This window comes from Arvicola amphibius, chromosome 5 (genome assembly GCF_903992535.2).
Source record: "Arvicola amphibius chromosome 5, mArvAmp1.2, whole genome shotgun sequence".
Taxonomy (NCBI): domain Eukaryota; kingdom Metazoa; phylum Chordata; class Mammalia; order Rodentia; family Cricetidae; genus Arvicola; species Arvicola amphibius.
In genome coordinates this window covers 23811333-23832735 of record NC_052051.1, presented here as the reverse complement: position 1 = coordinate 23832735, position 21403 = coordinate 23811333, and the positions used below count along the sequence as shown (strand labels likewise).

At 44.1% G+C, this 21403-nt stretch overlaps 1 protein-coding gene across 4 annotated transcripts in view; it reads left to right on the top strand.

Annotated features, from left to right (window-relative positions):
- Cbfa2t2 (CBFA2/RUNX1 partner transcriptional co-repressor 2) overlaps nt 1–21403 on the top strand; it is a 115835-nt gene that overhangs the window by 86353 nt on the left and 8079 nt on the right. For 2 of the 4 annotated variants that reach the window (XM_038329949.1, XM_038329951.1), the window contains 4 exons: nt 342–537; nt 5866–5934; nt 8530–8720; nt 13321–17751. In XM_038329949.1, the coding sequence (XP_038185877.1) occupies nt 342–537; nt 5866–5934; nt 8530–8720; nt 13321–13617 (753 nt within the window). In that variant the 3' untranslated portion in view covers nt 13618–17751. Of the gene's footprint in view, nt 1–341; nt 538–5865; nt 5935–8529; nt 8721–13320; nt 17752–21403 lie in introns of those variants that run through there. The other 2 variants (XM_038329950.1, XM_038329952.1) reach the window with 2 other exon arrangements.

Genomic DNA, 21403 nt, shown 5'->3' with positions numbered 1-21403 from the left:
ACTCGTTGCTTTTGCAGAAGACCCAGATCTGCATCTCAGCGTCCCCGTGGCAGCTCACAACCATCAGTAACTCTGGTTCCATTCCCTCCCTGATCTCTGAGGGCAACACATAAGCACATACATCTGTGCAGACAAAACACTCCTATGCGTAAAATAAATTATTTAAAAAAACAAGGTATAAAAAGAAAAAAAAGGTAAAAAACAAAACAAGGTATAAGAATTGACTTTCCAATGTAAACTTTATTCCTAAGGTTTGAAATCTGTGAGTTGTTTGTCCATCCTTGATTTTCATTGTTCCTTGTTTAAATTTATCATCTATGCCTCACTTCTCTCTGGCTCAGGCCCTGAATTGCATTATGGAAATGGTAGAGAAGACGAGACGCTCTATGGCAGTTCTGAGGCGTTGTCAGGAATCTGATCGTGAAGAACTCAACTATTGGAAAAGGCGATTTAATGAGAACACAGAGATGAGGAAAACTGGGACTGACCTGGTCTCCAGACAGCACAGCCCCGGGAGCACAGATTCTCTCAGCAGCGGTAAGGACTGCGAGCAGGAGCCTGGGAAGAGCAACACGTTTCACTGTACTTGAAACGTCAAATCTGAGTTCATTGGTTTGTTTGTTCTGTAGCATTTGTTTGGTTTGTTTTTTGAGAATCTTACTGTTGACAGAGGCTTTTTGTCCTGCCCAGCCCCACAGCCATTTAGTTCAAAATAAAAACAAAGAAGCCTGCATTTTTTTAAACTGGTTGGCCTATTAGCCCAGACTTCAAGGAGGTTCCCCAGCACCTTAGTATGTACCTTAGGGGTGGACGAAGTCCTCTTGCTCCAACTTCCCAAGTGCTGGGATTAAAGGTATGTGTCACCATGCCTAACTGTGTTTATTTAGTTGTGTGTGTGTGTTTGTGTGCCATGTTTGTGGAGTGTTGGTTATTTCCTCCCACCACACCATATTGGTTCTAGGGATTGAGTTTAGTACTTCAGGCTTGGGAGCAAGGTAACAAGCTATCTTGCCAACGTCCCCCCTCCCCCCACCACCACCATTGCTTTTTAAATTTTGTTTGTTTGTTTGTTTTGGTTTTTCAAGACAGGGTTTCTCATGTGTAGTTTTGGAACCTATCCTGGAACTCACTCTGTAGACTAGGCTGGCCTCAAATTCACAGAGATCTGCCTACATCTGCCTTCCAAGTGCTGGGATTAAAGACGTGTGCCACCATTACCCAGCCTCTTTTTTTTTTTTTTTTTTAATTGGTGTGTTGGGGGTGTCAGAGGACAGCTTAAACTATTCAATATTCTTTATACATCATGTGGTTCCAGGGATTGACTCTGGTGTTTAGCCTCTGCTGCAAAGGCCTTTCCTTATTGAGCCATCCTGTGGCTCTTTCCCTTCACATTAGATGCAGTTTGCAAGCCCCAGGTATTTTCATTCATGTTCTGACCTGCTGACTCTCAACTGTGCTTCCCACAATCCCCTCTTTAGGTTTGATTGATTTGCTTAAGCTGTTTACAAACTCAGAAAAGTTATCTGTTTACAGAGAACACACATGAAGAAATGTAAAGTACAAGATCTAGGGAAAGGAACACAGGGCTTCTCTGTGTGCGTCAGTGTTTTCTGCAGCATTCCTTTTCTGGGTGATGGAACAAGACCCACCAGTGTAATGTATTTTTAGACAAGGGTACATTTAAACAGTTTTGGGGTGTTTGTTTGTTTGTTTGTTTGTTTGTTTTTCCAAACAGGGTTTCTCTGTAGCTTTGGAGCCTGTCCTGGAACTAGCTCTTGTAGGCCAGGCTGGCCTCGAACTCACAGAGATCCTTATGCCTCTGCCTCCCGAGTGCTGGGATTAAAGACCTGTGCCACTACTGCCCAGCTCTCAGTTTTGTTATTGTTAGGTTTGCTTTTGTTACTTTCTGGGTTTGGTTTTTAAGATGTGTTCTCATTTTGTAGTAGACTGACCCCAAACTTGCCTCATTTAGCTCTTCCTCTGCTGAGACTACATCAGGAACAACTGCCCCAGCAACTCCTATGATTTTGTTATGGCCAGTCCCAATGTAGAAAGGTTTGGTAGGGGATAAGGTAAGAGCAAGAAGAGGAGAAATTCAGGCTTCTGTGGCCTCCAATGCAGAAGGAGTTATTAGCCAGAAACTTGGGTGACATCTAAACTTTGACTGGAATATAGCTTAATGATGAGTATTTGCCTAGTCTGAGCAGTGACCTGGGTTCAGCTCAGCAGTACAAGGGTCAGTAAGGAAGAAAGAAAAGAGTAGCAGTTATGTATGTCACATCATAACTAGGTACTTTGATGGTTGCACTCAGCATATTCCTTCTTGATGCTATTCACCCCACTTCTCTTTCTTTCCTCAATTACCCTCCACTTCCTGGTGGCTGCCTTCCAAAGATTAGCTCAGGCAAAGCTGGGTTGTTCATCTTGATGCAGGAGAGATGAGTAACTCTTCCCAAGGGTACATCCAGGAAGCTTGAGTTATCCCCCAGAATGTTCCATCACTTTCCCCCAGACTCTGAAAAGGTGCCCTATCCAAAGGCACAGATGAATGACAGGCCATCTGTGATCACACTCTTTCTCCACCCACCCACCTAAAGTTCCCAAATGTTCATCAAAGAGAATGAATTTCTTCTTATGACAGTGCTAGCATTTTCCGTAGAAGACAGCCGTTAGTCTCAAAGGACTGGAAGAAAATTTGAGGAATTGCCAGCATTAATAATGTGTGTCCTATTCTAAATAGCTAAGGACTGCCACTTTCTCTCTTCTTTGACAGGCATGGCTCTTGAGCCAGCCATCAATCAGCACCATTTTATATGGGATATCTGGTATATCAAGAAACAAACAACTTACACGTGTGCACACACCTTTGATTTAAAACTTCAAAAAACAAATGAGGCGAAATCTTGGGTCATCCTTACAAATCTGAGCCCATAACAAATATTCCCTGGAGCAATTTAGAGATCCTGGCTAAAGATGGACACCCACAGTCATGTACGTTTCTTCCTTGAGCATGCATGTGTGCAGCCGAGGAGACAGAGTGCAGGCTGAAGCACTCACTAACACACCTCTGTGTGCTGTCACTGCTGTGTACAGACTGCCCTGACTTGAGGGTCTACCTGAAATGACCATACTGTCTACTGTACCTGGAACAGTTCTTACTATTTTTATGACCTATCCAAGTCATCATTAGCACTTCCCTTTCAAAATGAAGACAATTTGGTAAATTCTAGTCACTCTAGATTTAGTACTTCCTGGATCCTGGTGTCTCCTATTTAGATTCTGAGAACATTGCCAACCTGTCTGACTTCAGTTGTATCATTTGTGTGGGATACAGCTTAGTTGACATGGTAGTTACTTAACATGCACTAAGTCCTGGGTTTAGTCCCTAGCACCACAAAAACTGGGTATGGTTTTAGAGTACACCTGTGATTGCATCATTTGTTAAGTTGAGACAAGAATTTCAGAAGTTAATTGCTAGCTTGAGCTTTATGAAACCCTGTCTGAAAGGAAGGGGAGTGAGAGAAGAGAAAAAAAGTGGTACGGTAGGGGCTAGAGACATGGCTCAACAGTTAAGAACACTAAATGCTCTTCCAGAGGACGGGAATTTAGGTGGCTCACAACCTCAAGGAATCTCACTTAAGCAGACACCTGCACTCATACAGATTCACACTCAAAAAGATATATAGTTGGAATTTTTCGTTAGGACAGTTCTTTCCCCAATAATGAAACGGAGACTTATTAATTATAAAAGTTTGACCTGTTGCTTAGCCTTGTCTCACTAGCTCTTATAACTTTACCCATTTTTATTCATCTTTGTATTGCCGCATGACTTGTGGCTTTTACCTGTCCTCTCTCTTGTCTTGCTCCCACTCCATCTTGCTGGCAACTCCATCTTTCTTTTTCCCAACACTCTTCTCTGTCCAAAAGACCCTACTATACCTCCTCCCTAGGTACTGGCTGCCTAGCTTCTTATTAGACCAGTCACAGCGACACATACATCTTTACATGTCATAAAGGAATATTCTACAACGTATACATAGTGAAAATCAATTATAAATCTTTGGTTGGTTGGTTTGGATTTTTTTTTTTTTTTTTTTTTTTTTTTTTGGTTTTTCGAGACAGGGTTTCTCTGTGGCTTTGGAGCGTGTCCTGGAACTAGCTCTTGTAGACCAGGCTGGTCTCGAACTCACAGAGATCCGCCTGCCTCTGCCTCCCGAGTGCTGGGATTAAAGGCGTGCACCACCACCGCCCGGCTTGGCTTGGATTTTTTAGACTGGGTTTTTTGTGTAGCCCTGGTTGTTCTAGAACTCACTGTGTAGGATAGGCTGGCCTCGAACTTACAGAGATCCTCCTGCCTCCACCTCCTGACCACTAGGATTAAAAGTGTGAGCCACTACTACCACCAGGCTAAATACACAGCCTTTAAAGAAAAAGAAAAATGGCAGGATAGGTAATGAGTGGCAATGCCTCTCCTAAATGAAGGAATGGGCATTTATATCCTACAGTATTTAAACATACTAAATAATGTGTTTGTAAGTTTTAGAAGGAAAGCAGAATTCACAATGTGGACTAAACTGTTATATTGGAGTATGATGGGCATTGTTTTCTTTAAGAAAGTCTGTTACTGGCATGGTGCACAACTTTAATTGCAAAATTTTACAGGCATCAGAGAACAGCCTATTAGAGAGTTCTAGGACATTCAGGGTTACATAGACCTTGTCTCAAAAAAATTTTGTTTCTCATTATTTTAAAAATCATATGGGTACATGCTTAAATGCCTACCTGGTGTATATGTGGGTACAAGTGCCATAGTGTACCTGTGAAGGTCAAAGGACAATTTTTGAGAGCTGATTCTCTTCAAAATTTTGGGCCTCCAGTGATGTAACTTGTTTATCAAGCTTGCATGGCAGGCGGTTACCACTGAGCGATCTCTTTAGCACCTTTTATGACGGAGCCTGATTGTATAGCTCTGGTCGACTTAGAACTCACTATGTAGACTAGGCGATTTTTTTTTTAAGTGCTATTTTTGTTTGTTTTGGTTTTGAGACAGGTTTCACCATGTACCTCTAGTTAGTCTGGAATTTGTTATGTAACCCTGGCTGGCTTCAAGTTCAAATTGATCTGCCTTCCTCTCCCTCCTTCATGCTGGGATTAAAAGTGTGCCTAGTTAAGTGCTATTTTACAAGTAACTGGACTATATAAAGGCCATATGCAACAGCTCTCTAGAACCTGAGGCAGGAAGAGTTTATGTTTGAGGCCCTCCTGAGTTGTGAGATACTGAAACATTGTCTCCCACCACAGCAAAGCCCAGATTATAATACAGAAAAATAAAATTGTAGAAGTACTTTCTCCTTGTTTAATTTCTCATAGCAACACTTAGTAACAAATTAGTGTTGTCTTACAAATATTTCTGTGTTCATATTTAAAGAGAGTTCCCCCAGTTCTTTGTTTTGTCATTTTCGGTCTGAACTTCTTGGCACAGGCCCATAATCCCAGCTACTTGAGAGGGAAAGAGAATGAATTCAAGGCTTGCCTGAGCTACAAAATTCAAGGATAGCCTGATTTACATAGGGACATTTGACTAAAAGTAACAAAAGGGAGCCTGGGGCTTGATTCTTAGTCAAGATACAATGAATTTATTTATATGATGTCCCAAATTTTGTGTGGCCCACTGGTGAAGCACTTACCATGAACAAAGCATAGATGTCTGGATCTAGGTGGTAATAAGAAGTCTGATAAAAAGAAATTTTGTGTCAGGTTTAGGGATTATTATTAGAGCATTTGCCTAGCATATATGAGAATTTGGGTTTTGAATACTGATTAAAGACAGCTTCTGACTCCTTGCTCTTTATCTCTCTTGTATAGATTCTCAGCGGGAATTCACCAGTAGACCAGGAACAGGATATGTGCCTGTGGAGTTTTGGAAGAAAACAGGTGTGTATCTGTCTGTTGGTAGGCTGTCTGTACTCACTAGTTTATGCAAGCTGAAAACTCATATACTAAGGAAAGTTTGCACAGCCTTTTAATTGTCCATAATGTCTTTTTTATTGAATTGTGGCTTCTCCTAGCCTCCCTCTGGCTGATCTGTACATTTCCTGGACTGAACTGTCTGCCTGATCCTTGGCAGGTCAGAGGTTTGGAATGGACCCTCTAGGCCTTTTCATGCCTTTCTACTGGCTGCCATTGAAGCAGGAAGTACCTAGTTATTCCTCCATTTTGACAGAAGTTGAATTTATTTTCTGCTTAGTTTCTTTGCTAGTATCATACTATGTTCACATTGCCACCACATTTACTGAGTTTTGTTTTTCTTTTTAAGTTTTCTTGTGTTTGTGGTAGCACAGTGTGGAAGCCAGAAGGCAATTTTAATATCAATCCTTGATCTACCTTGTTTTCAACCTGTCTCGTTTCCTGCTCTGAACACCAGGCTAACTGACCATCTCCCTGTGGGAATACTGGGCTTGTTAGATGCATGCTTTTACATCGGACTCTGTGGGTTCTGCAGATCAGAACTCATGTCTTGCTCTTACATGGTAGGCACTTTATTCACTGAGCATCTCCAGAGATCTCTGCAAGAGCAGTGAGGGCTCATAATCACTGAGCCATTGTTACAGCTCATTTTCCTGCTCTTAGTTTACCCAAGACTATTTTAGAGCTAAAAAAAAGTCAGCTCTGTGGCTAAGTGTGCGTTTACTATCTGTCAGGTACACTAGCAGCACACATAGTTACCCAAGAGTGAGTATATGCAGGTTCTTGAGTGTAGTTGGCAAGTTGTATTCCAGTTTATAACAGTTGACGCTGGCCTTGAAGTCAGCATCCTCCTTCCTTAATTCCAGAGTAGATAGAATTATAGGCATGTTTATCTATTAGTTATTTTTACCATGTAAAACAGTTTGGAAATACTTTTAGAATGGGAAAAGTAAATCTTTTTTGTTTTGGTTTGGTTTTGCCTGCTTCTGCCTCTTGAGTGCTGGAATTAAACACACCTGCTACCACTGCCTGATGAGAAAAATGTATTTTATATTGATTAAAAAATTAGGTAGATTAGTAAAAATTTACACTAAGATAAAGATTTCTTAATGTCTCTGGCTGCTTGAGAGGTACCTTTGTTAACTGCCTAAATTGCTTTTGGGCCAGCTAGGCCTCATTTTGCTACAGTATTCCCTGTGACCTTAGACAATCTCTAGTTCAAACTACGATTGGGTTTGGGTTTTTTTCTTTCTTTCTTTTTTAGAGATTTTTTTGTTATATATACAGTGTTCTGCCTGCATGTATGCCTGCAGGGCAGAAGAGGGCACCAGGTCTCATTACAGATGGTTGTGAGCCACCATATCGTTGCTGGGAATTGAACCCAGGACCTCTGGAAGATCAGACAGTGCTCTTAACCGCTGAGTCATCTCTCCAGCCTGGGTTTAGTTTTCCAAAACAGGGTTTCTCTATATAGCCCAGGCAGTGCAGTGGTCTAAGATAGGGAAATCTGGAGTCCTCTGGTGAGGACTTCAAGGCTGGATCAGTTTTATAGGAAGGTGTAACAGCAGAACAGTTTAATGCTCCTTTGAGCCCATGCTTTATGAAAGAGCCCAGCTGTTAGGCATCCCCTTAGCGTCTCGGTTTTATTTCCTGTGAACTCCTAAAAGATATTTCGCATTCATAATTTCTTTTGGTTAAGTCCCATGTCATTGGTACTGTCTTCACTTAAGGAAATCAAGCAAGGTGGGTCAGAGGAGGGAGGAATCTTGTTTCTTCAAATGTCCCCTCCTTGTTTTTACCTGGATGCTCTAGGCACGTGCCTGCTTTTTGTATGCCCATACCACTGCACAAAGCTGCCGATGTCCTTTACCACACGCTGGTCCTCACCTCCTAGGTGCCTTTTCCAAATTTAGAGCCTCTTGTCTCAGCTGAGCCATAGCAGCTTCCCAGTTGCTTTTTTATCTTCATAAGATACATACATACATACATACATACATACATACATACATACATACATAAGGTGCAAGATATACATCTATCTTGTATAGAACTCCAGAAGTTCACATTCTCTTAGAAAATACAGTATTCAAAACAAAACATATTTTGATCCTCTCTTGTCTCTTGAACGACTAATCTCTAATTTTGACATATGAGATGGCACCTGAGCCACTGGGGTACAGGAAAAGGAATGGTGTTTACACACTTGTGTATTCCCAGCCTAACACAGCGTCCACTTTGATGTGTATACCTAACAGTCGCTTCACTGGGTGAGCCTGTGTAAGAATAGAATATAAATGTGTGTTTCATGTTCACTCCTGCACATCCTATTTTCACTGTTTTCCTTAGAAATACTGTGCTTAGCTGAGTGTGTTGGCATGTGCCTATAATCTCACTGCTTGGGAAGCAGAAGCAGGAGGATTGCCATAAGCTTGAGACTAGCCTAGGCTATATATAGTGAGAACCTATTAAACCCTAGCTCCTCGAACCCCCTTACATCCAGAGTTGTGGATTGGGAGGGAAAAGATCTCTCTGCCAGTTGATTTTACTGTTGCTTTCTTCCAGAAGAAGCTGTGAATAAGGTGAAAATTCAGGCCATGACAGAAGTACAAAAGGCTGTAGCTGAGGCGGAGCAAAAAGCCTTTGAAGTGATTGCAACTGAGAGAGCGCGAATGGAGCAAACCATAGCGGATGTCAAAAGGCAGGCTGCAGAAGATGCTTTCCTGGTCATCAATGAGCAAGAAGAGTCCACAGAGGTCAGAGCTATGCTGGGCTATAGGCTGGGCTGGGTGGCTGAAGGGAAGCAAGTCCACTTCTTGCCACTGAGGTGCTGGGTAGGAAGAGTTCACTAGATCATGGGATTTTTTTTTTAGCCAATACCAGGAGACTTTTTCCTTGCTTTAAGATAAACCAAAATAATTCTTTTAGATTTATTCTAGTCTGTCACATACACCCAATATATATTGCTTTAGCTTCCATGAAGGCAGTTTGTCCCAGTTACAGCTGTAGTGGTTTCACTGTGTGCAGTGAAACCTAACTATGTGTGTATGCCTCTTTTTAAACCTCACAGTAATCTGATTATGGAGATGTTGATTCTCAATGTGCAGGAGTGGCAGATAAGATAGACCGTCCAATGCCCTATCCAGGGCCCAAGACTCAGTAATGCTTCAATACAATGAAAAATTGCAACTGGGCATGATGTTACACACCTGTAATCCTAGCATTTGGGAGGCTGAGGCCAGAGAATTTAAGAGTTCAAGTGAGCCTGGTACACATAAGGGAAACAGGTCACGAAGAAGAAAAAAGGTGGAAAGGCAGAAACATTGTGACAGTTCCAGTCATACCCCTGCCTGCCACCTATCTCCCCGTACTAGGTATTACATTTATGGCCTTTATTTGGCAAATGTGCTACCTCTTAATTGCATCCCAGTCTTTTTATTGTTCTTATTTTGAGACATGGTCACGCTGTATTTATAAAACTGCCTTTGAGGGGCTGGAGAGGTGGCTCAGAGGTTAAGAACACCGACTGTTCTTCTGGAGGTCCTGAGTTCAGTTCCTAGCAACCATATGGTGGCTCACAACCATCTGTAATGAAATCTGGTGCCCTCTCTGGCATGTGGTATACATAATAAATAAATTAAATACTGCCTTTGAAGCCAGCATCAGCATCTAGAGCCTCAGGCTCTAGAGGAGATGCGTGCATTCAGCCCTAGTAGCACTAGTATATTTGAAATCAATGAAATTTCTCTGTGTAATTATTTTTTGAGGCAGGGTCTCTATATAGCCCTGGCTGTTCTGAAACTTGCTATGTAGATTAGGCTGGCCTCAAACTCACAGAGATCTACCTGCCTTCAAGTGTTGGGATCAGAGATGTACACCACTACTTCCAGCCTATAACTTTCATTTTAGTCTTTAGTCTTTTTTTTTTTTTTTTTTTTTTTAAGGGTAGTGGATTTTTTTTTAATATTTATTTATTTATTATGTATACAATATTCTGTATGTGTGTATGCCTGCAGGCCAGAAGAGGGCACCAGACCCTATTACAGATGGTTGTGAGCCACCATGTGGTTGCTGGGAATTGAACTCAGGACCTTTGGAAGAGCAGGCAATGCTCCTAACCTCTGAGCCATCTCTCCAGCCCGGTAGTGGATTTTTTTGAGACCTGATCTTTCTATATACCTAGTCTGGCCTGGTACTGTTTAATCCAGGTTGTTCTTGAAGTAAAGGCAATCCTTCTGTCTCAGTCTCCTCGGTGCAGTAGATTTACAGATGTGCAGCATCATGCCAACTTTCTCATTTTAGTAACTTTTTAGGCTTAAAACATAAGGAATAAGACTATAGTAGCTGTAATTTTAAGCAGCAAACGAAAAGTAGCCTACAGGTGAGATGGCTTGCCAGCATGGATCCTGGCAAATTTACATTTCAAAAGGAAGAACAGATATCTTCATCTTTTGGTGAATTGGCAGTGGACCAGAAAGGCTGATTGTCTTGCATTTCATCAAGAAAATCCTGCTGAATAAATAGCAGTTTCTCCATCTCATGCAAAGCTGTGCAAAACAGGAGAAACATGCTACTCCCACCTTCTCTTCACACTGACCTCTCATCATTAAGGAATCGGTTTTCTGTACAGAGGGTATAACTGCCTTGTCCTTTTGACCTGGTAGCTTTTGGGAGATACTGAGTTTACAGTGTTCAGTGGTGTGTACGCAAACTACAGCAGCTCCTACTTTTGTCAGCCTGGGCTGCTTTTCTGCCTGGGATGGTTTTGTTTTTGTCTGTTTTTCCCGAGATAGGGTTTCTTTCTGTAGCATGACTATCCTAGAACTCATTCTGTTAACCAGGCTGGCCTTAAACTCACAGAGATCCACCTGTCCTCTGCCTCCCGAGTGCTGAGATCAAAGGCCTGCGCTACCACTGCCCAGCACCTTGCCTAGGGTGGAGGGACAAAAAGACCTTATCTCTCCAGCAAGGCATGTTCTGTCTCCAGCTCCAATTTTTCTGGCAAATACAATAAATTAGCAGTTGACTATGAAGTAGAGAGTCTTTTTCTCCTGTGGACCAGGGCTACTAAGAGTTCTGAGTTGGGATCCAAGGCTTTTGACAAGCCCCAGGTAATTCTGACAGAGCTTACGTGAGAAGCTGACATAACCAGTGGTTTCTGCTTAGCAAAGGAGATCCTAGAATCACAATCCTGCCTCGTGTAACTCGTGACTCGGAAGCTTTCTGACCTTCCCACAAGAACCACAGAAGAGCCAAATCTGGGGCTCAGGTTTTGAGAAATGCTAATTTGAGGGGGTGATTAAAGAGTAAACAGTTTCTTTTTGGGAGGCCAAGTATTGTTCTCGAGATGGGGTCTTACAGTCTAGGTTGGCCTTGAATTTACTATATAGCCAAGACTTACTTTGAACTCCTTCCTCACCTGTTTCTGCTGCCCAAATGCAGGGATTATAGTCAGGCACCACCAAGCCTGGCTTAAACCCTTTGTTTGGTTTCAAGAAGTTGTCTCACCTATTACCCAGGCTGGCCTCAAATTAAATCTTAGCCTCCCAAGTAGCTGGAACTACAAGCCAGCACCCCTTTTTTGTCCAAGTTCTCCTGACACTAACTGTATTATACCTGCACCTTATGAGCCTATCTCTGGATGGAGACTGCTACTTTATCCTACATTTCATACAGCGTGAAGATATTGTTAAATAATGGCAACCAAGATGGGAATGATGGTGGCTTGGTTGTCCTTGCAGACACCTGAAGGGAGAGGCAGCGTATAGCAGGGCTCCTAGCTTGTTCCTCACAAGTGCCATCAATTTTTTGAGGTATTGCTCCTCAGCAACCCATCAGACTCATAGTGTTCTTTTGCCTGGAGATGTATAAATACAATGTTAACAATTATGTTTTTTCTCTAATTCTGTCCTCTAGCAAGGTTTTACTGTCCTTATAGTACATTTCCTGAGAAGCCTGAGTTAGAAGAGATCTGTAGTCTTTTCTGATGTACTTTGAAGTAAGTTTATATCTGGAGTATCAGGGCCTAAGTAGACCCAGGCTCTAGGCTTTAAATAGCCAACTCTTTGATGACATTTAGTCTTAGCACATCTGGGCCTCAGTTTTCCTATCTTACAATGCTGGGAAAGAACCAGTAGGCCTGTTTTGTATTCTGGTCAAGCATCCTGATTTTAGGGAGAAGGCTGCCTTGTTCCCTAGCTAATGTAGCCAGTCTTTGAGATGGACTTCTGCCATTCTGGTGGCCTTGCAGGCAAGAAGGCTAATTGCTAAGTCCTTGTTGGCTTTACCAGACTAGAATCTTTAAAGCAAACAAACACTTTGTTTTTGCAATGGGGCTGGGAGTCTTCCTGTGTAGAGCATTCATATGTCATTGCTGGATTCCTCCCAGAGGTAGCAAAGGACTTAGGAGTCAGTGGTGGACCTACACAGGAGTAGGTTTTTTTTGTTTGTTTGTTTTGTTTTATCTTTAATGCTGTCTTTGCTCCCAGCCATCTAGAGGTATTGTGGTACATTATGTATTTAGTGACATAGTGGCTGTCCTGCTGCTTTCATGGCTGCTACTTGAGCTCTCACCAAACCTTGTTTAGCTCTTATGTTCTATGGTAGAATTACTGTTCTTAACTGGTGCTAATGCTGAGCCTCAGGAGTGTTTACCCCACTCTGAATAAATGTAGCGAGCAGTAAGAAAACTCCCCAAGCTCTACTTCAGGTACCTCAGTGTTCAGTGGCCTTGACAACAGCTTCCCCTCAGCCCATCAGCAGTGTGACACGACAGCAATGGGAATAGGCACAGAGGACAAAGGGAGCAGTAGTCCAGCCGTCTCCCTTTCATCCATCCTGCTTCCCTGGCAGGTACTTGGGGTCAGGGGGATCTGTTTTCCTATATTCCTTTAAAAGTCTGTTAAAGGACCAAATATTAGCCAGGTGGTAGTTGCTCACACCTTTAATCCTAGTACTCGGGAGGCAGAGGTAGGTGGATCTCTGTGAGTTTGAGGCCAGCCAGGGCTACACAGAGAAGCCCTATCTCAGGGGAAACAAAAGATCAAATATTGTCACTAAAAATGGTAAAGATGGTTCCTCCATTGGTTGCTATAGAAAATGTTTGTTCGAGCCTCATGTAGATTTATGGTCTTTCTCCAGAAGAGAATTGTGAGACCTGGGCCCGGTGACATGTGATCATGATTCTGATGTTTGGGGGTTGGGGGGAGATAGGAGGATCACGAGTTAAAGGTCATCCTGAGAGGACTCACCCACAGGTGTGTAGCTCCACGACCCTTGCTCTACCATGCAGATGACAAGTGGCAAGCCTGACCCTCAAGATATCACCAGCCACTAACTGATGCCTGTGTCTTGCAGAACTGCTGGAACTGTGGCCGAAAAGCCAGTGAGACGTGCAGTGGCTGCAATATTGCTCGCTACTGTGGTTCCTTCTGCCAGCACAAGGACTGGGAGCGGCACCACCGCCTCTGTGGCCAGAGTCTGCATGGCCACAGTCCCCACAGTCAGAGCCGGCCACTGCTCCCTGGAGGGCGGGGTTCAGCCAGGTCTGCTGACTGCAGTGTGCCCAGCCCAGCCCTGGACAAGACCTCAGCCACCACCTCACGTTCCTCAACACCTGCCTCTGTGACAGCCATCGATGCCAATGGACTCTGAGCCACAGACGCCCCCACCCTGATGACCACTCCACATGGCCGAATGCTTGCACCAGGGAGCTGGCAATTAGAACAAGTGGCTGTTGAGTCATCAGCAAGAAGCGAATTGGCAGAAAGCATTCAAGAGGCACTCCATAGTTTCTCTAGGATTGCCACGTGTTCCTCGGAGAACTAGTGTGTCATTCTCTGCACATAGGAAGTAGCTTGAGCTGCAGCCTCCATGGCTTTCCTGATGTTTCTCTTCCAATCAAAACTGGCATATCCGGCCCCTTCTCAGTGTTGACCACCAGCTTCCCCGACTCCTCGCATCAGCAGATGTCAGTAGTGTTCCACCAGGCACCTGTGTCACAAACCATCCATAGGAGAGGTCTAAAGGCTGGTAGCAGGCTACTGAAGGAGACCTTTCCTCCCCTGCCACCAAACAGTTTCTTGAACCTCATCTCCACCCTCAAAAGACACTGGTCTAATAGACCACAAAGCAGTCCTCAGGACTTTCTGAGCCACTCAGGCCTGCTAAGACACTCAGACATGCCAGAAAGAAGCTACCACTTCAGTAAAGTCTCTAGAAATGGTTAAAAAAAAATTAAAGCAGTCTTCCCCAAGCATCAGAGATCATTTTGGACAAGATTTTCCAACCTGCCCAGCTCCATTAGTTTGGAACCCCCCCCACCCCCCAACTCCAGTGTTTTACTTGATTTTGCTTATGCAAAAAATAACATCCATTGCATGGATTGGTCTGAGAGAGGATGAAACCATTGTGCTAGTCTTTTTTCTTAGCATGTTGGCCAAATTAAAATATTGAGTGCATCACCTCTTGGAAATGCAAAACCCTCTGCTGCTGCTTGACTGTTTAAACAGTCGTCTTGTTCTGTATGTCCTTTTCTCTCTCAGACTGTGCATGTCTGAATCACTGGGGGTGTCTCTTGCCCATAGGTTTTGTTTGGCACCTGTCAGGCTACAGTTTGAGCAGTGTTCCTGACTCTGATGGGATTATTCACACCTGGTTTTGTGGCATTATGCCACTTCATGGGTTCATTATCAGGTGGACATTCTTAGCCTCTTTTCTGTGTTTTATCTGTGATAGCATTCCTCACAGCTCAGAGTTTGTGAAGTGTGGGAACAGTTTTGAAAAGCCTGAGCGGTTTTTCTTCCCATCTTCAGGGATTTTTCCAATTATCTGAGTCTTCAAATAGAATACCATCTGTACCCTATTTATCAGGCTGAGTACTGCCTCACACATTTTCTACTGCTGTTTGAGGTTTGTTAGGAGTCCCAGGACCTTGCCCCTACCACTTAGTATCTTCCAGCATCCTCTTGCTTTGTGTAGTCAATTGGAATGAGTCATTGACTTTGATCCTGTTGACCTTTGGAAGCTGTGGTCACCTTCAATACAATGACCAAGTCTGAATACTAGCCCTTGTGCCATAAAAGCATGGATGTCATTGTCCTTGCATATAGTCACAGCTAATTTTAAGATTTTTGAGGCCCTACCTTATTTGAACAAGGATTTTTGGTCTTAGAAACTTAGACAATTAAAATCATGTTTCAGCATAGAATACCCAAGACTCACTGCTTTTCAGACAGCCAAGTGCAGCCTGGCCTCCCTGCCGACATCCCCATCAGCCTGCTGTTGTAGTATCCTAGCCACTGAGGACAACTCTGCTTTACTAGGTAGAGTCAGAACCAGACAGTACTTACCCCATAACCTCAGACACAAGACTTCTGTGCTACAAGAAGACCACAGGTTTCTGGGAGTCTGAGAATGTCTCCTGGTGTGCCCTGGATCCATTTTTCATTGTCTATTGGATTAACACCTAAGTGTTAAAATCTTGCAGCTACAGGACTACTCAAGGTAGCTAGAATAAAGAGCTGGAAGCAGCACACTGCTTCTTACCAGGTTGGAGATAAGTTTCTACAGCAAAAGTCTGGCCTAAAGGTCTACTTTGTGGGCTACATGGTTGCCCTGTCAGATTCTGAGTCCATATTCCTTTTGGGGCCTGCTTAGCTTCTATGCCCTGCACAGATTCGTCTGTGAACCTGGACAGTGCTTTACATTGTATAGCTCAGTTCTCAGACCTGTCACTGTCTTGACTCTTAAGTGGCATCTGTGTAAGGCTTGCTTTTCAGATTCAAGGAGTTTCTTTCTGCAGTTCTCCCAACTCCTCCCTAGGAGGAGCAGCAGCATCTGGGGTAGGAGCTGGAATTACATGAGTGAGTCCCAGCTCCCCCTTCATTTCTAGTCTATTAATATGACCTATTGCTAGGCTGGAAGTGAACATAACCTTCCATTCATTCCCACCTTTCTATCTTAATAGAAAAGAAGAAACAAGTGAGCCAGGCTGCTCAGAGGCTTGGCCTCTGTAGTAACTATTTGGGGAACAAAAAAGATCAGGGCTTTATCATCCTCTACCAAGTGAGAGATAAAATTGGAAGAACCAGACAAGACCGAAGGTAGCCAAATTGTAGTTATACAACCATCCCTCCAGCAAACAGTGAAGACTTGGTAGGTAGGACACTGTGGAAGCTAGGTTGAGGTGTGACTTACTTAGTAGTGTGGCTAGCACGCAGAAGTCCTGGATTTGATTTCCAGAATGACATAATCCAGCCATGGTGGTAAATATCTATAATCTGAGCACTTGGGAGGTGGAAGCAGGAGGATCCGAAACTTAAGATCATCCTCAGCTACGTAGCAATTCTGAGGCCCACCTCAGTTCCATAAGACCTATCTTGACAAAAAGGCACATCTAAGGGTCCCTGCAGCTCCATCAGATTGACTCATGCTGACAAGTGGTGGTAAAAACACAGGCTGAGCTGCTTCTTCCTGAGGCACTAAATCACTTGCTGCCGTGGATCTGTGTGGAAACATCTGCCCCATCTGCCCCCTCAGGTCTACTCAGGGCGTTAGCTGTTATCTTCTGCAGTGTGGACTCTTTTACCTGTTTGGTCCCCAGGAAGTGCTTCACGTCTTGATATCAACTCCAACATCTTCTTCCCAAGGGGATATCTACATTTTAGTTTGTGTTAGCCCTAGCCCTAAAAGACGAAGTGACCCGTACCTACTCATAGAGGGTGAAGACATTTTTCTGAGTGGTTCTGGAAGCTATCTCAGCAAGTATGTGGGGACTCAACAGAACTGCAAGTGTATGTAGTGGGTTCTCTCTGGAGCATAAAGAATGAGCAGATGGCCATCGTCCTGGAAACTGCAGACGGGATTGTGGGCTGAATAAACCATCACAAATAGGACACATCTTGGAGGCTTTCTTCAGAACTGGACTAGAACCAAGGTTTCCAGGCTCCTGGCTCAGGAGACCAAGCCAGTATGCCTTGATGAATGTTTGCAGAGAACTGGGTGGTGACGTGTTTGAACCAAATGTGAGAAAAGCCAGAAGGAGCTGAGCTGGCCAGCGTGGGCCAGGTGGCCAGCTGTGGAAGATCCTTGACCCAGCAGCTGCTTGGCAGGACCTGCCCACTAGAGTATATTCCTTGTAAAGCCAAAATGCTGAACTACCTGCTTCTGCCTCATGTGTTGACACCCATTTCCAAAGATGATGGAGTAAGTGTGGGCCAGGAGGAAGTTGAGGTGGTGGGTGATGATTTGTCCCTCCCGTCTCCTTCCATAGCCCAAGAGGTGCTGCTTCCCACTCAGACCCCATCTTGTCAGGCCTCCAGCTGCCCAGTGTAAACTGTCAATGCTTATACCAAATAGGGCATGTGCAGCTGGTGTCTTGTCAGGGACAGCCCAGTCCCTGCCTTGCCAGGGAGAAGCTGCAACACTTGTTCAGTGAATGGTTTAAAAAGGGCTGTTTGATAGAAGACCTTCATCCCACTCCCGTGGCTTTCCAAGTTCCTGATGAGGCTGCAAAGGCTCCATCCCTACAGAAAACCAATAATGTAAATAGAGAGCCAAGCCTGTAAGCATGGTTTGCAGAGGTGGGTGATGAATGTGAAGCCACCCGCAGGACACATTTGAGTCTGGTTTTCCTGTGCTTTGTCATTTGACTCAATAGGAACTTTTGTTACTTAACTCTGTTCATAACTTATTTAATGTACTGTATAAATGAACCAAAACTGTTAAATACGTATTTAGTTTGTTCTACTTAAAGTAGTTAATAAAAATGATATATTCCTTTTCTGACTCGAGCTGGACTAGGTCTGGGCAAGACAGCATATTGGTAACAGCGCATAGGGCACAGTGGCTGCTGCGGGCTTTGGTACTACACACATTCTCTCTTCCTTCCCCAACCCCAGGTCTTTGATGAAGAGCAGTGGGGCTGGGGACAAAAGAGCATGGTTGGGCAATCAGGAAGGGGCTCTAGCACAGAAGTCTTTAAGGACTTGCAGTTAGATCCTTCCATGAAGCCAGTTACAGCCACCTTCTCTGTACCAGGGCGGCCTCAGTGGCCATGCTGGTTGCAGTTGAGTGTCAGTAATAGTGTACAGTGAACAGATATCCTTGGTTCTTTACGTTCTTCTCCACTGAGTGATTTTACTAAGAACATTCAGCCACAGAATGGATTTAGGATGTATTTTTTCCTAGTAACTTTTGTTATTTCCTTAAAAAATTTCAGCCCAGGCTTGTGAAATTTTTTATTCTTTCTGTACTAGCATTAATTCTTAATCTCACTGATAACTAATTTGTGGCAATACTTAACTAAGTCTCACTTGGCTTTATTGTTTGGTGTCAGGTGCCCTCTGGAGGACAAAACGGTGCCTGCTGCTTCTGTCTGAGCTAATTCCTATCCAGGGTGATCCTCCAGCTGCTTTTGCTTTTTCTGGGCTTCAGCCTTTTCTGAATCTGTCTCTGTCTCCCTGCTCTCCCCCCCCCCCCCCCCCCCCCCCCCGCCGCTTCCTAGACAGGGTTTCTCTGTGTAACAGCCCGGCTCTCCTGGAACTTTGTAGAGCAGGCTGGCCTCAAACTCAGAAATCTTCCTGCCTCTGCCTCCCAAGTGCTGGGACTAAAGGTGTGTACCACCACACCTGGCATTTTTGAGGCTCTCTCTATCTTATGAGTTCAGATGATGTTTTCTGGGTATATTAGGAAATTCTAGAAGAACTTAAGATTTAGCCTTTTTCTTGTGCTGGATGTTGCTTGATACCCCCTTAACCTCAAGGCTTGTTTGGTCTTGGCACATTGTGGGACTGAGTAGAACCCTTTATCACTGTCCCTGCTTCTTAAGCTAGGATGCTGCCACCCAAGTATATGCATTTCCAATGCCTTCCAAACTTGACGGCAATTGATATCAGAGGTACCAGAGCCAAGCATGTATCTATCTCTCCTGTAACTTGGGGTGCTAGCGGTTCCTTTCCCCTGGATTGTGAGGGTGGAATGTGATCATGAGCCAATCCATATATGTTGGTATTAGCTGTTGAGTCAGAGATAACCAAGCTACAGTCGTAGACCCACAGCAGTTAGAATGGGGTGGGACGGCAGATAGATACCATTGGGAAGGGGAAGTTAGAATAGTTACGGGTGATGGTGGAGAGGGGGTGGCTGGAACAGAAGGATCAAAGGGAGAAGGAGGTAAAGGTAAGAGCCATTTGAGCGATAGTATGAACCTAATACAGTAGGAACTTCCTAAAATATATACATACACCAAAGTGATCTAAATAAAATCACCAAATAATGGAGACAGAACCCCAAATGGCTATCTCATAACCAAGTAAAGCTTCCCATACTGGGATTGTGTTGCATCTAATTGAACTGTTGTCCAAAGGAGTCCCATGGGAATCTCCAAACAACCCAGGCTGTTGCCAAGACTACAGGTTGCCCTCCATAAATTGATGGCAAGGCCCCATTGCTGAAGACAACACCTACACAAATCATTCAACAGGGAGAAGTCGGAACTGATGGCTACATAGAGCCTTCACCCCTACTGTCAGTGCTAACATCTTTGATATAGCAAAGCACTCTGCATGCTAACAAAAGGAACATAAACAGCGAGTCGGCCAGCAATCCTTGATCTACAGTGGTGTCTTACCTGCAAGATATGCTAGGGCATTGGTGGCACAAAACTTGTAGCGGGTACCAACTAATATCTGGCTTGACTTAAGGCCAACTCGACAAGATGAAACCCATATCCAGCATTGCTTTGATGGCCAAGAATCCAAGACTAGATAACACAGGGACCTAGAGTAAAACCAAATATTACTGTTCTAAGGAAAAAAAAGCATCAACATGATTCCTAATGACCTACTGTACTCAAAGATCGATGCCTTGTTCAGCTATCATCAAGAGAAGCTGTGTCTTAACAGCAGATGGGAACAAATGCAGAGACCCACAGGCAGACATTATGCAGAAAGTAAAACACCTTGGAACACTCAGTCCTAAACAGGATGTCTCCCCTCAGGGTTCAAAGAATCCCATGAAGAGAAGGCGGAAAGAGCACAAAGGCCAGAGGGATAGAGGACACCAGGAACTTAAGGCCTAAGTCAGCTTGATCCAAGCTCATATGAACTCACAGAGACTGAGGCAGCAGGCACAGGGCAGCACCAGGTCCTCTGCAGATCTGCTGTAGCTCCCAGTTTAGTTTTCATGGGATTCCCGAGCGTGTGCATGAGCAGGTCTCTGAGTCCTGGGCTTCTCCTGGACTCGTTCCTGCTGTTTGTCCCGTCTAATTCTGATGTGATAGTTTTTGTTTTGGGACAGTTTCTCTGGAGCTTTGGAGCCTTTCATGGAACTCACTCTGTAGACCAGGCTGGCCTCGACTTAGGGAGATCTGCCTTTCTCTGCCCCCCTGAATACTGGGATTAAAGGTGTGTGCCACTGCTGCCTAACTAGTTTTGTTTTCTAACAATATGCAGAAAGGGAGTGGATCAGGATGGGAGGGGAGGTGAAAGGAACTGGGAAGATTAGGAGGGGAAACAGTAATCAGTATATATTATGTGGGGAGGGCCTCCTTTCAGTAAAAGGGGTGGAGGAGCTGGGGGTTGGGAGAGAGCCAAACAGGTATAGTGGCACGTGCCTCTAATCCCAGCACTTAGAAGTGACCACAGGAAGATTTAGAGTTCGATCTTATAGTGAATTTGAGGCCAAACTGAGCTACATGAGATCCTGCTTCAAACCAGAGATTGGAGAGATGCTCTTCCAAAGTACCTGAGTTCAATTCGTAGCACCCACATGAAGGCTCACAACTGCCAGGAACCACAGTTCTAGGGATCCAGACATGTGGTGCACAGATATACATACAGACACCTCCCTCCAAAAAAAGACAGCAAAACCTTTTTGGAGATGGCTCACTGATTCAGAGTACTGCTCTTGAAGAGGACCCAGGTTCAAGTCCCCAGCACTCAGCTCACAAGCTCCATGAGAACCAAAGATTCTAGCTTCCAAGGGTACTTGCACATACATAAAACACACAAATAATTAAATTTAAAAAAAAATTCTTTGGGGCTAGAAGGCTGTGCCAGAAGACCGGAGTTGAGTTCCCAGGTCAGGCGGCTCACAGTCAGCCTGTAACTCCAGCACCAGGGGATCTGATGTTCTCCTTCCTCCAGCACCTGACACACATGACAAACACTTGTACACACGAATAAAAAGAAAACGTTTATAGGATTTTAAGCCGGCCGTGGTGGTTATGAGGCAGAGGCAGGACTGCCACAAATTTAAGGTCAGTGTGGATTTACATAGCAAGTTCTAGGCCAGTAGGATCTCTCTAATAAGTGTCTCAACCCCTTACTACCCTAGTTCTGTCCAGGGTGCTGCTGTTAGAATGGCTGTTCTCACACTTTCTCCAGCCAGTGTGATTCATTGAAGGTTCACCTATCTTTAGCTCTCTACATGGAACCTG